The 15,360-nt window shown below is 34.8% G+C and overlaps 1 protein-coding gene across 1 annotated transcript in view; it reads right to left on the bottom strand.

The window, feature by feature from the left end:
• The window catches only part of DIAPH3 (diaphanous related formin 3), a 445,967-nt gene that overhangs the window by 271,773 nt on the left and 158,834 nt on the right, over positions 1-15,360 (bottom strand). The window contains exons 11-14 of the mRNA XM_011381028.2: positions 13,318-13,434; positions 9,322-9,440; positions 8,366-8,430; positions 1,834-1,938 (exon numbers count right to left, since the gene is read on the bottom strand). Of these exons, the coding sequence (XP_011379330.1) occupies positions 1,834-1,938; positions 8,366-8,430; positions 9,322-9,440; positions 13,318-13,434 (406 nt within the window). The remainder of the gene's footprint in view (positions 1-1,833; positions 1,939-8,365; positions 8,431-9,321; positions 9,441-13,317; positions 13,435-15,360) is intronic.

The raw sequence follows: 15,360 nt of genomic DNA, 5'->3' as shown, positions 1-15,360 counted from the left end.
AAAAGAAGTTGAAACCGCAATCAAAGAATGTGCTGTATTAAAAACATTAACTATACAGAAGACTTAGCATTAGGCTGGGTTGCTGTGATGATGGCTAGCACTGTCCTTTAAATGTTAAAAAAAGTATGTGTATTATACTCACACTTAATATACATTTTATAGTTAACCATTAACGTCTTAAAAAGTATATGGTGGATTTCTGCTCGAGACTAGTTCATTTGATAGAGTATGGTTGACCTGAATATACTGTTCAAAAGGCCAGACACTGACTGCCTTGCTCACCATTATATCCCCAGCATCTAATAACCCTTGGTTGTTAAGCGACTGGATGAAATCACAGATAACAGAACATATTTTATTCATAACCTACATAATCAGCATAGTTTTGATCAAAGAAAAGTTATCTTAAGACAAATGAACAGAGTTCATGAGAAACATATACTAATCTAAAGAAAGAATTAGCAGCTGTTCTTCAAATCTGAACATGGTGGCCAATATTAAGGCTCTAATTCCAGGCTTTTGTCTGATGGCCATTAACACAGGTCATCACTGTCCATAATTTAAAACATAGGTGGTTCTTTGATTTAATCTGTTTCAAAACGTAAATTTATTCCCATTTTATATAAGAGTACATGCAGCAACAACATATTCAAAGACGGTAGATATGTTTTTTATAAACTGGAATTGTCTAAAGTAGATTTACAAGTAATCCTTCAACTGGGAGAAATTAAAAAGAAAAAGAAAGTCTTTAAATGTATATTTCCAGATCAGGAAAAACTTGTCATAAATATTTCAGCCACTGTCTAAAACTCAATCTGAAATATAAAACGCAGTAAATGTTTCTTTTAACATGAGAGATAAGGAGTGACCTGGGAAAAATTTTAAAAAGTTCAAAACATGTTTGTACTTTCTTTTGGTACACTAAAGAAAGAAGATCGGTGAAAATAATTTACTTTTTTTAAAAAATTTTTTCCCTTAAAACTGAATAGTAACAGATAACTATGTTTTTGACTCTCTTTAGATACTGTCTGTAACAAAACTACCCACTCTTTAAAGAAAAACAAAATTGCCAATAATTTAGGAAATAGTAGACCAATATACAAAATAGTATACCTGAGACTTTCAACGTAACCATAAATTAAGATAAAAGGAAAATGGCAACACTATACTTATTGCTCATCATCCTATATGTAAATCTACATGAAGAAATTTAGCTATGAATATTCTACCTCCCTACCTTCATCTATATAAATATGCAGATGATATATTTCTTGCTATCTAAATGTTTTATGTGTAGAGGGTGTATGTGAGTTATCTGCTTCATAATCCAGATTTGTTCTCTTTTTTGTCATGTTTTAAATCTGTTTACTTTTGGAAATTGAAAAATTATCAGAAAATGTTCTCATTCAGCTAGAAGTTATCTTTCACTGCAAGGTACCCATAGGCTGAAGGTTTTGAAAAGTAAATAGCTTGAGCAATAATTTCCTGTAGTAGGATAAAGATCAGTGATGAATGACAAATCTAAGTTAAAAAGACTTTCTCACCCTTTATGCTTAATTACTTAGGAAATGTGACATTACGAACAAAACCCAAATGAATCATAAGGATGGTTAGTAAAATTTAGACATTCTTAAAAATGCAAATAGAAGAAAGTGACAAAATTCATTCAAAAAAATAAACACAGCAGAACAGAAATACATATAAACAATATTATGAAAACATACAAGGGAAATTAAAGAGTAAACATTTTGATGCTATGAAGATATGACATGACTTTTGCTCCCCTGGTAAGCTTTAAATACTCAAATTCACTCTGGGTAGATGGTAATTTACCTGAGATTTAAACGCCTGTAACTCTGCTTGAAGCTCATTAATCTTTGCCTCTTTTTTCTGCAGTTGAGCCTGAGTTTCTTGGTGGTCAGTAAACTCTTTTTCAAACTGAAAGAGAGGAAAAAAAAGAGAAAGAGAGATGGAAATGAAAAGCACTATTCTTCATAGAGAAATATGACTCTAAAAATCTGTCAGAACAAACTTTTATGAGAAGAGTGGTAGATTTTTGACAAGTCACCCACAGCCTTTCTCTAGGTCCCATCAAAATCATTTGCAAGGCAGCAGACAAAGCCAGATATGGAGTCTGTGACCTTTGCTCAGCAGAGGAAACGGGCCCGTAGTTATCTGCAACCCTGGCATTTTCTTAGAAGTCTCTAAATATCATTGTGACTTTGTGTAAAATAATAGATAGAAAAGCATTGTACTGGGTTCCTCGATCCCTATCTGAAGAAAAACATTACTTGAAACTTACCTGAAGTTTATCAATATGACTTCAAAAAAATCCATTTTTATATTTTTTGTTAGTAACTCCATTACATAAATGCATCAATTATTTGCATATTTCTTACAACAAAATCATGAGATCTAAGGCCCTGATGTAGATTCTAATCTTCAACAATTTAAGAAAATAAACTTTGTCTTATTTACCATGAATCTGTTAATCTTTAAGAGATTAATGATAAATTAATCTTTCAAAGTCTCTAGTGCAATACCTTGTGGGAGGAAGGCAAACAGTAAAATCTGTTGAATTCAATGAGTTCTCTAATTTATATAGTCACTCATCACAAGTTTCCATCTTGCATTCAAATAGCTTCGCCTTAGCATTGTGCCTGAAAACCTCTCCATAACAGAGGTGAATTTATTGTCTAATAATCAAGAGCAAGTATCTGACTCTTTTTTCAAAATGGGGGAAAAAATTCAATCGGTTAAAAAAAAAAATGCAAGTACTTCACAAATGTAGCCTGAGACTTTAAAATACAGTCAAACCTCAATTAGGAAAACAACAATATAGAAAGGGAGAGTTTACAAAGGGCTCTATGACTCTCATGCTGTCCTCAACACAAACAGCTAGTTACTAGTCTCTTCACCATACAATTAGTAAGTAAACGACATGAGATTAAAAGTTAAAAGCCAGATTTTCTGTCTTCGAAGTCTGAGTTTCTTAGATGAAACCACACTACCTTCCCACAATTAATGTTTAGATAATGCTTTACACTTTTTCAAAGTAGACTTTGAGAGCAGTTTCAGGCTCACAGCAAACCTAGGCAAAAGGTTCAGAGATTTCCCATATCCCCTCACTCCGCCTCCCCCACGCTTTATAGTGTTTAAAGCACAAACGTGGCATATTTGCATTTTATCACCGAAAAACGCTGTGAAATAAGAAATGTTATTACAATTCCCATCATAGATTAGGAAAGTATCAGTCATAATCCTCTCTTGTGTTCTTTATAAAGATAATAGAAACTACCAAAAAAAAAAAAACCCATCCAAATGTCCTCCACCTCTCCCAAACCACACCAACATTACCTGCCACTCCTCCTCCTACAGCTCCTCCAAACCCCTGCTACCATCAAATAATTAAAAAGATACTAATCTTAAACCTTAATCTAAACCTAATCAAATAATCTGTAAACCAAAGTGTGCTTAAGTCTCGAAAGGCCCTCGGATCACCCAGGACTTCCCCGCCAACTGGCTAAGCAAATGTCTTCACACCTCTGTGGCACAGTGAACCTCTCTATCCTTCTGTCCTTCAACTTACTCCATGTCATGGAACTGTAATCTCATTTTCGGTTCAAAGCCAACTTCTTTAAAGACTGTTCTTAGTCCGAACTCACATTTCTGACCGTTGAACTCCAGTCACTCCATTGTCCACTATGACTTAATCATCATTCTTTCACTCTAAATTCTACGGCTTACCAAATTCCAAATCCCCCGGACTCCTCCCAGCCTCATCTTAATTGACTGCTTGATAGCTGTGCTATTCCACAGGGTAGCTGCCAGCTACAGGTGGCTATCTAAATGTAAATCGAAGTTAACTAAAATCAGATGAAGTTAAAATTTCAGGTCTTCTGTCACCCTAGCCATTTTATAATGGCACAATAGGCATACTTGGTTGGTGGCTACCATGTTGAACAATATATATTATAAAACATTATCACACCACATCGAACAGGCCTGCTCTAGAGCATAAATACTTACAAACATGCCTCCATATTCAGTCTTCCTTCCCCTATATGTTCCATTACAAAACTCTCTGGTTCTCCCGCTAACTCCTTGGCTACTCCCACCAATTCCGTATGGGCTCCTATTCCTCAGCCTGACGCTTTGATGTTGCCATCGTATTGGACCCTTTCTTCACCCCTTTGCTAAACTCATTTCGCATTTCTCATAAGATGGTATATTCTACATCCACATTTTTCAATCACCACTTCGTAATCCCTGTCACCAGCTCGGCTTCTCATCTGAATTCTAGACAGCACATCAGTCCATAAATGTATCTTCGACTGCTTAATGAACATTTTTCAAGACCAGAAAAAAAGGAAAAAAACCCAAGTATTTTCAAAACTAACATTATCTTCTCCCTACAAACTTCGTGTTCTGAATATTGCTATTCTTTCTTTAAAAAAAAGCTCATATACGACTCCTTTGCTCTTAAACCTTCAGTGGCTTCATTATAAAGGCCACTCTCATTAACTTAATATCTAAGAACCTCTAATAGGTAGTCTGGCCCCAAACTACCTATTCCTCATTATACAATAAATATCTAATAGCGTGCTTATGATGGGTCCCTGGGAGTGGCAGGTGCTAGAGACAGAAGGTGGTCATTGCTTTTAGTAAGTATAGTATCTGGTAGTGAAGTAAAAGCAAACGAACAACCCAAAATCTATAAAAATTACCATCAATAAAGAGAAAAAGAGATTGTGAATGATTCCTGAAGAAACTCGGGTTTGAAGAATTTGAGTAGTAGCCGAGAAGTAGAGCTACCGTTTCAAATTGAGGGACTAGCACCGGATGACCAGCAATCCCTTACAAAGGGCACAGAAGGAAGTATGAGAACAAAGTGGAGGTGATGAAGCTAGTGACGTGCACAGGAATGACACTGTTGAAAGGAGTTTTGCGATAAGCCAAAACATTTTACCTATTTCCTAAAAACCACGGAGAGCTATTAGAGCATTTACAGTAACAAAATAACAGGGACAAATTTGCATTTTGGAAAACCCGACTCGCGGTGAGTGTGGAAAATGGACTGAAAGGAAAATATCAGAGGAATGGACATGAGTTTAGAGGCTACGGCGCTTCTCCGAGCAAGAACCGAAGCTGTGCCTGAATGAAGGTAGAAGACAGAATGGAAAGGAAATGAAGCAAAAATTTTTTTTTTTTTTTTTACAGAATCCAAAATAGTGTCTGACTGAAGGAAATGAATGAAGGGAGTGTAGGTAAGATGACCACGGTGTTCTGCTGCTTTGCAAGCTAGAAACAAAGTATGACACTTTGAGGAGGGAAATGAGGGTATAAATTGCAGGGTAAAAAGGCATTTTAGGGGCCAGAAAGGTGAATCTAGTTTGGGAAATGTTAAGCTAGAGATACCTTCAAGAAATTCAAATTTTCTGCATGCCTCCTCCTTGGTGTCTCACCTCGTTGCCTCATACTGATCCATCAGGGCTCACGTTAGCTGTCATTTCCTTGGGTCAGCCTTTCCTGGCCACCCAAGACCAGATGAAGAATCTTTCCTAGAGGCTGATGCACCACGTAGGGTTAACCCACCATGGCAATTACCACACCGAAACACAAAAATTATCAAAATGTTGTATGACACACATCAACAATACTCGCCAACCTTAAAGTTCATTAATAATGAGAACTTTATTTCATTCGTTACCTTTCCAAAGCTTTTCATTTATAATTAAACTCAATAAATCTTTGTTGAATGAACTGATCAGCCAATTTCTATCCGATCTTCCTTTATATGTTAAATAACTATGCCAATATCATATATTAAACTCCCCCAATCTCCCATCATCAAAAATCTTTGAGGAGGTAGAGGGGGTAAAAGGGATCAAATATGTGGTCACTGAAAGAAAGCTAACAGTGGGAGATGAACACACAATGCAATATATATATATGCCTTACTGTTAAATTGTACACCTGAAACTTACTGGATTTCGTTAACCAATGTCACTATTAAAAAAATAATTTAAAAAAAAAAACCTTTGAGAGGTCATTTCCTCTATTCTCCTTTTGATGACTGCTCAATGTTTACTGCTGCTTAGCAAGAAATAAAAAATTAAATTCTTATGAGAGTAAGAATAAAAAGTCTTTTTCACAATATCAACGTGCACACTATTCTATTTCATAGATCTTAGAACAAGATTTGGGATAAAGGATCATGTAGGAAACACAGATCAAACTATCAAAACAATTAGTCATAATTAGTACACACTACGATAATTTATTAAATTAACTCGGTCATATTGAAACTATCTCTATGGCTTACAAAACAGAAAAATTTCTAGATCCTCCCCAATAAAAAGATCAGACAAAACAAACTTTTCTTTAGCGTTTTTAAAATATCTATAGTCAAATCACAGCCTTGGAGATAAAATGAATCTCCATTATAGATGTATTTTATCATATAAGATGTATGATAGCCTTCTTCTACAAAAAGAGTTACTGGAGCAATATTACTCTTACAAAATTACACACAAAAATGTCAACACAGTTAAGGCTGAGGCTCTGCTTAATTTCATTCCCTAGGGTAAATGTATTAGTGCATCTGTACATGAAGGTTGATAATTCAATATTTTCTATGTACTCTCTGACATTTCTAGTCTTCATTTTTCAAATTTATGCACCAAAATAAAGAACGTGTCTAACAACTATGATAGTTTCTTGCCTAAAGCAAAGTATTTACATGTGTCCTTATAAAGCTATCAGAAAGAAATTCTTGCTGATATATACAAAACGGTATGGCAGTAGAAATCTTTTATGGAGCAAGCAATATTTTCTGAATATACCCAAGACATATAACTTCTGACTAAAAGGAGATGACTAACCTTGAACAAGGTCTTTCTTCTATTTATATTTAAAGTTTACAATTTCAAAACAATGTATTAAGAAAGTTATCTGTTTAACATCGCTCATATAAACTATATACCTAAAAATGATTATAAAAGCACATTTGTACTGTCTGGGAAAGATCCAAATCAAGCACTTGAAAGTTTCCCACAACCTTCCCAAGAAGCGTAAAAGTCTTTACTGAGCTTGAAATATGGTCAGCAGGGTGAGAGGTCACCCTACAACAGACATCTACCGGCTGTAAGGCTTAGGACACTTAATTTAAATGACCCATTGTTTTCCCACTAAACTCAGTATCTGGGGACAATGACAATATATTCACAGGTATAATCCTCGCCTTCAGGCAAAAGCCTGTGATGTAATACCTGTGTTTGGTGAGCTTTAGAACTTCTCAGACAAAGTTTTTCCTAAGTGACTGAGGAAGTACCTACCATTGACAGTTACTTTTCATCTTAAAAGTTTACAAAAATACACAGTTCTCTCAAATTCATTTAGGGCCAGCTATGATAAAAATGTTAACACTTTTGTATGGTGGCTAACATACAGTAAATGCTCATTTAGTATACATTCACTGAGGTGGTGGCAGTAGTAATTATTTTTATTTCTCCAGTGTAAGAAACCAGCCCCATGTATTTAAATCAGAGTGACCCCCTAAAATGTGAAGAAACTAACACCAGCAACCCCTCCATCCCCTCCCCACCCCTTCCAAAAAAAAAAAAAAAAAAACAGGAAAAAAGTCTAATAGGCTGATACTAAGCAGAGATAAAACCACAAAACACCACCTTAGAAGAAAGCGAGGAAAGGATGGATGGTCAGCAACACCACTAGACTGAAATAAAGGAAAATGGTGAAATCTGATTCCTTGGACGATGGAAAATGACAATTTTATATGGTTCGACCTGATCTAAAATGAAGCAACTTTAATCAAAACAACAAGTTAGACTTTCTCTAAACATTTTTCAGATAGAATTTCATCTTTAAGCGCCTAAATTATATGATTTCTTGAGAAATACAACAATCTTAACATTTTTGTCTCTCGTATATATCTTACACATTTCGTTTGATCATTCATTCACTCATTCAGAAAATATTTTTTTTAGTTCTTGGGCCAGGAATCATCCTAGGTGCAGGAACAGTGAGTGAATAAAGCAAACAAAACTCCCTTCAAGTTTACTCTAGAGAGAGAAATAGATAATATATTCAGTATATACACACGTAAATACATAAACTATGTAGCATGCCAGATGATGATAAATATAACAGAAGAAAAACAAGAAAAGCTTTGGGAGGGTCAGGGTTGAGAGTTGGGAGCTAAAATAATGGTCTAGGTAATCCTGCTCATAGGATGGCATTTTGTGCAAACACCTGAGAGAGGTAAAGAACAAAGTGGGAACAACAAACAATCTCTGAGGCACAAGCGTATCTGCAGTGGTTCCCCAAGTCTTGCAAAGTTACTTACTTTCTTGGAAAATTCTGATGCTTTCTCTTCATACTCTTCGACTTTTGCTTGATCTATGCAAATATCTAAAATTGCAATAACAGGAAATTTTAAACAGCAGTACTTCTTAAATTCATTACGACTTTAAAAGTTTAGAAAGAAAAAAACACTGAAAAGATTTAGAAATAGTGCCAGTACTAAAATAAGCAAAATAGAGAAACATATTATACTGTTGGAACGAAAAAGGATTTTCTAAGCACGATACCAAGACTATAAAGCAAAGGGAAAGACAAACTCAACCACAGTTATATTATATCTCAATCAGGCAAAAGGAGAAGGGAATTCAACTGTAAACAACAATACTTAAAGGTTTCTATCAACACTAGATTTCGTTAAGAAAGTGTGTGCCGGTATTCAAGTCTGAGTAGTCACAGTTTGTATGACATTCTTTCGAAGTGATAAAAGGAGCCAGTTCAGCTCACAACTCAGTCGCACAAGTATGTTCTCATTTCACTCTAGTGGTCAGGAGTGCTTCATGCGTACATGGAGCATGCTGACGCACAGAATATTAAAATATGTACTCAAGGGAAGATAATAAACAGTATTTTTTAGGTCTTTGTCAAGGACAGTCTTAAGTAAAAAAAAAAAGACAGTTTTTATTGCCTTGTTTCGCTTTACTATGAGGGAAGAATACAATGGCTACTAATAGAGTTTGATGTTACTGCCTTGATTTATAACAAGGTGCCAGCAGTTTCACCCACCATTGGTTTGCATCACCAGTGAAAACATCAACAGGGGTTAAAGTAACATAAAGTCTTAATATTACTATGAAAATAATTCTGACTATTAGAACTCCCTGAAAGGGAATCAAGGACTCTCAGGAGTCTACGGGCCCCACTATGACAACAAAGACTCTTGAGTTAAGCCATGGGGTAAGAGATATCATATTTCAACCTAAACAACAGAGAACTACTCACCGACAAATTGACTTAAATCTAAATCTAGTCTTTTTCGATATGTGAAGTCTGGATCCATCCCATCTTTATGCAACACAATCTGAGATACACACTCATCAATTAATTTGAAGTATTGCTGCCTAAAACCAAGAAAAAGAATAAGTGTACACTCAATTTATTAGTGTAACTTTACATGAAAATAAAATATTTTGGTAAGTTTGATATCAAGTTCAATAATTTGTATAATTTCAACAACTGACATAACAGATTTAACATGGGAGTGACAGTAAATACTATTACTATTTTCTTTCTAACAAATTTAAGACATATTTTTTATACTCTTTGAGCAATTATATTGTGCTTTAAAGATGATTTTCTTATACGAGTCAGAACCTTGACTTAATTAGCAGGTAGCTAGGGAGAGAATATTAAGATGAAGTGATATGTACTTAAAAGCAGTCCTCAGTAAAGATCAACAGCCAACCACTGCACCATAGTAAAAGAGCTACCATTCATTTTATTAATACAAGCCAAAAAAATCTTTTCTAAAATACTCTCTGGAATGTTCTTCAAACCATCTAGTATACTGTTTTTAGAGTGTATGTAAAATCAAATTAAAAACTGATACTGTAAATTATATACAAAACCAAATAAATATTTCTTACTCAAAAGTTAGAAAAATTTAGTATAACATTTTTTGTCCAAAAATTAAACTAAAATCCCCAAATAGGGCCCATGTTGTCACTGCAGTTAAGCGCACCTATGTAATAAGCTAAAGAATATCCTGTAAAACTCAAAACAACAAACATGAAAGAAATACCCAGAAGATTTTATAAACTAAACCAAACTAATGTGATAGAGGGTGTATGCACGACTCTAGAGAAGTACAGTCCTCCCTTCCCAGCCACCCTCCACCCTCACGACTTACTTCTTCCCTCCATGACTTTCTGTACACTTTTCCTCTCGAAACCCTCCTCCCTATGTACAGGATGGCCTCTAGCCACTTAGGCTTTCCTTCCCTATAAACTATGACGATACTGCCTTTGACCTACTTACACCTAATAAACCATGCTGAATAAAATTCACTATAGCTTAATATTAGCAAAAAAAGGTTACTGCTCATTGTCAGAGTAAAAACGTTCAAGAAACTATTCCTCCATACAGATCAAAGTATTATCAATACTTTCCTCGATTTTCTCAACTTCTTTCAAAAATTCTACTATTCCCTCATATTTTAGCCATAATCACATTTACACTTAAAGTACATACGTAGCACACACATTTATATCTGTCACATTTGAAGATTTAGATGATGTACTTCCTTTCCCTTTTACTCATTTGATGTTATCCTAGTGTTGTTTTAATAATAAATAAAACTGTTTTTAAATGAACGCAAGCTATTTTGTGTCATTTTAAAAAATCATTTCAGTACCTCTTCCCTCCTCCACAACTGCAAATTCTGAGGTCATTTACAACGCACCTGATAGTTCATGCAAACTCTTTCGGTGAGGCAATATTAGCAAAGAATAATGTACATCTGATTTCCAGACATGTAAATCGAGAAAATAATGTCTATGAGTGACGTTGATCAGTTACTACGTCAGAGGAATATGTGAATAACCTTAATTAAGAGACTACCATAAATTGTCATTACTTCGCTATAAAATACACCATTTTTAGAGGATATTTTAAAATTGTATTCACTTTCTATATACTATTTTTACAGAACATCAGAAACTATCCCCTGTGCACATTCCACGAGCACGGCATTCTGCATGGTAAGCCACTAATTATTTGTTAAAGAATCGAATTTGATCTTCTTCTCCAACTTCTAATTTTCTTCCTGTATTTGATTTTCCTTGGTTGCCAGATCTGTCTGGATGGACATTCTCCAAATGAGTTCCATTTCAGTAAAATCTCCTTATGTTCCAAATATGAAAGTAAACAAAGATTCTGATTTTCCTATCTACTAATTCTATTAAATGAGAATATTTTGCATTCTGCAAACACCTAACTTATTAAAAGAAATGAAAAAGGATGTTTATTCATATCAATAGTTTAAAATGTTCACTAAACAAAAAATGTTCAGATAATCAAAGGCTTCTGAAAGGTAAAATCCTGGTCCATTTGAGGTAGTGATAACAAAAACTGAAGGTAAGACCAAAATAACAAGATTCACAGAACTGTATACCAAAAGAGTGAATTTTACATACAGTAAATAAAATTTTATTACAAAAATAAATATGACAAAAATATGATTAAATTGCCAAAATTTGGACTTAATCTTGTTATAAAAATATAATCTCTTTATAAGAACAATAACAATATGGAACATGGGTAGAAATCAGATGAAGCTGCCTTGAGTACAGCAGTCATAGGAGTCATAGCCTTCATAGCAACCACATTTGGAACAAAGATCAAGGTCTGAGGCTTAAAGAGCCAAGGAAGAAAGTGACATAGATGCGCACGGAATTAAAAAGCTGATACTCAAAAGATGACCAAACTAACTAAACTTCCATGCCTCACTAATGTCACTTTGGTAATGCTATGATTTAATATTCTTTGAGACTCTTGATCCCACTAAAGTGATAGGATCAATCGCCTGGCAAATCCCAGGACAGCTGTGCTTTGTAATCTGCTTTGAAGCTAGATACAACCTCTTGTCCTCTAGAAACAAAGATGAAGGGATTAAGGTCATAAGTAAAATAAAACCCCCATGCAGCACTAAGCACACAGTCAAATCTCTGAAAGCCAACAACAGTACTAAATTCTGGGAATCTCAAATAGCTTCAAACAACTAGAGGTTGACAGGACCAACCAGTCAGGATCAAGGAGAGGACGGGGTTACTTTAGAGTAAATGGAAGTCTGAATGTCACTTTTAAGTAAATTTGGAGGAGAAATCAGCAGGACCTATAGTATTTTAAAATCCTATGTAATTAATGTATTAGCATTTTTTATCTAGCATTTATAAAGTTTAAACTTTTATTTTTAATAAAATGTTAGAAGAAAATCAAGCATCCAAACAGGGAACTAAATTCATATTTTAGAATTGCCAATGGGATTCCTCAAGTCTAAACGGCAGGAGATATGATGAATGATCTGTACTCATCTCAAAGAACCTAAAGTCTTAACAGTTTTTGACTCACTCTGCTCTCTTGTTAGATACATCCAAGGGCCTAACTTATACTCGCTGACATCATCACCCAGAGGACACGACCTGCATCAGACATGCCTAGCAAATCTTTCTAGTCAAATTTAGAATACGACTTACAACCCACAGTACTTGAGCAAAGCTAAATTGGTGGCAACAAAAATGGTTTTAGGTTCAAAGACCTCAGCTTCCTTCGTAAAGTAGTAATAAAAGCGGAAAGAGGATGTTGAGAACATTTATTGGGCATACACCACGTGCCGAGTATTTGGCTAGGAGTTCTACCAAGGTTACCGTATTTCTTTGCACAGCAACCAGGCAAGTTAGGTGTTAATATCCATATGTAACTACATACACATAAGGTACAAACAGAACAATTTGTTAAGCTCAAAACAGCTAGAATATAATCAAACCCGAAAAGTCATTTATCTACCTTTTCTGACATTAGCAACATTAAACACACCTGTATTATTAAAGCAATTTCTACTTACTTAATAAAAGCAATGTTTAAGTGCTCTTCGTGACACTTAAAAAAAAAAAAAAAATCTTATCAACATTATTCCTACCGCCTCAGGACTAACCAGAAAATATTATCATATAATAAACTAGTAATTTGTTGCTAGTTTGCATTTTTACTCATATGAAAATTTGTAACCAACAATCCACTGGAGCTTAAAAAGTAATAGTAATATCGTTTCACCATTATCTATTTAAATTTATGCCCAGTGGAAGCAGCACATTCTATGAATCAATATTATGACAAAAATTAAAATCTTAAATTAGCTGCTTGTGCAAATGAAACATCAGGTGAATTTCGCAATAGAATTTTATCAGCAAAAGAAAACATTAGAATATAGTTTCCCCTTACCTTATAAAATAATCATTTCGAATCAGTAAAAGATGCTGAAGAATAGAAATAAAATATTTCTCTGCTCTAGTTTCCTTAACTGTGCTCCACACCATGTTGTAAACATCATATGCTTCAGTAAATTGATTAAGGAATATGTAGATTTATTTATCCTCTACGCCAAGCAACTGAAATAATGAGACATAGAATCTTCTCTGTAAGACTTAGAAGTCTTTAGATTATCCTAAAATAGGCATCATGCATACTCAACATATGATATAACACAGGTAGTTAGGACTGAGAGTTGAAGAAAAATTGACAACTTGACCTGACACTTCCTGGCTTCTCCTCTACAATTAACTTCAACCAATCTGCCTCTCTAGAGCTAAGATGTGGCTGGCAGCAGGGTAGTGGGCAGCTGGTTGTGATTACTGTATTGGGTTCTGGGGGTGCCTAACCAAGAGCTGGTAGTGGGCATTACCCTGGGAAGCCCAGTGGAGGATAGAAATCTGGGGATCTCTGGAAAAGCACAGACATCTGCAGACACACAGAGGTAAAGTCCCATGTGAGTATGCGTCCAAGGTGCAGGGCAGGTGCTAACCAGTAGCGAAGGGTCCTCTATTCTTACCGCTAGAAAGCACTAGGGGGAGGGGAGGTGCCATACGTTAGAAAAAAACAAACAGACTGTACACATATACATAAGAGAGGTCTCCAACAGAATCCAACACATCCGTTTACATACACGTGTTTACATAAAATCACACATTAAATTAATAAAATAAGACAGGTTTACACAAACATCCTTCTGATTCATAAAGGTTTGATTTTCTGTTGTTTATATAGAAACAGCTTCAGAAGATTAATATTTTATGGGATGGGGGTTTGTTGGTTGGGGTTTCACAGCAACTTTAGGTATTTTTCTAGATTTTAGAACAAAAGGATATTCAAGTTCAGCTCTAATATCTTCAAGGCGATGGGAGAACTCGATCATGTCTTCTTCCTTATGCTCATCAAAAACTTTAAGCTGGATATCCAGGCCATCATTCCTAATGCATTTTAAATTCTGCAGTTATCAAATAAAAAAATTTTGATGAACTTTCTTCATAATGCAAAAAAATGTAATGAAAAACATATAAACAATAAGCCAACCACTCAACTTGATTTATAGCACTCAAACACTTAAAGTGTTAAATACTCAAAAACCTTTTCATCTATATTTCAAAAATAGAATTTTATATTCAAGTCATTTTTCTCACAGATAAGTTATTCTTGAACGTAATTTATCCAAATTTCCCCCTACTCAAGTACTCCTCTAATTTAAATATTAATAAGGAGACTGCGGGGCACTTACTGGCAGTATCTCTTTCAATCCACAACGCATAAATTCATTTCTGATGTGAAGCCTGAAGTCCAAATCATCAGGAGATGTAACAAGGGCATTGATGAGCTGCATACATGCCACCTACAATAGATGACACCGCCAGAGTCAGACTTGAATTCCAAAGTTAAAAAAAAAAAAAAAGAAAAAAAGAAAAACAGAACTGAAACATCAAGGTTTTGTTCTAAGTATTATGAAATATCCTCCTTTACAGGAGAGTCTATTAAAACAAAAATTTTTATGTAAAATATTCCAGTTATAAGTTATATAAGAATTATAGTTTCAGTAAAGTGTTTTTCTTTTTCCATATTTCAGCTATTTGGAGGTTCTTAAGAGGTAGGAGAGGTGGAGAAACAGTCAATTACCTGTGTTTTTTCAGTTCGAGTTCAACAATCCAACTTTCAATCTCTTGATTTTTTTTTTTTTTTTTTTTTTTTTAGCCCTGCCTGAAATATATCATTCATCATTTAAAATCCACATAACGGAAACAAGAGAGACTATCTCTAGGGAAGCAAAAGTATGCCGTGCTGTTGTTGATGTTATTTTTCTAAGTCTACATTCTACCAAAGGCTAGCAAGAACGGCCGGCCTACTGATCAATGTTCAACCTCATGCTGTTCCCTAAATTGTTCTTCCTCCTTCCCTTAAGGCAAGGTGTATATGAATTTAAAACGCCGGTTTTGGATT

The sequence above is a fragment of the Pteropus vampyrus genome, unplaced genomic scaffold, assembly GCF_000151845.1.
Source record: "Pteropus vampyrus isolate Shadow unplaced genomic scaffold, Pvam_2.0 Scaffold13, whole genome shotgun sequence".
NCBI lineage: Eukaryota > Metazoa > Chordata > Mammalia > Chiroptera > Pteropodidae > Pteropus > Pteropus vampyrus.
Note: the sequence above shows the minus strand (reverse complement) of the source record. Positions and strands in the feature narration are given on the sequence as shown.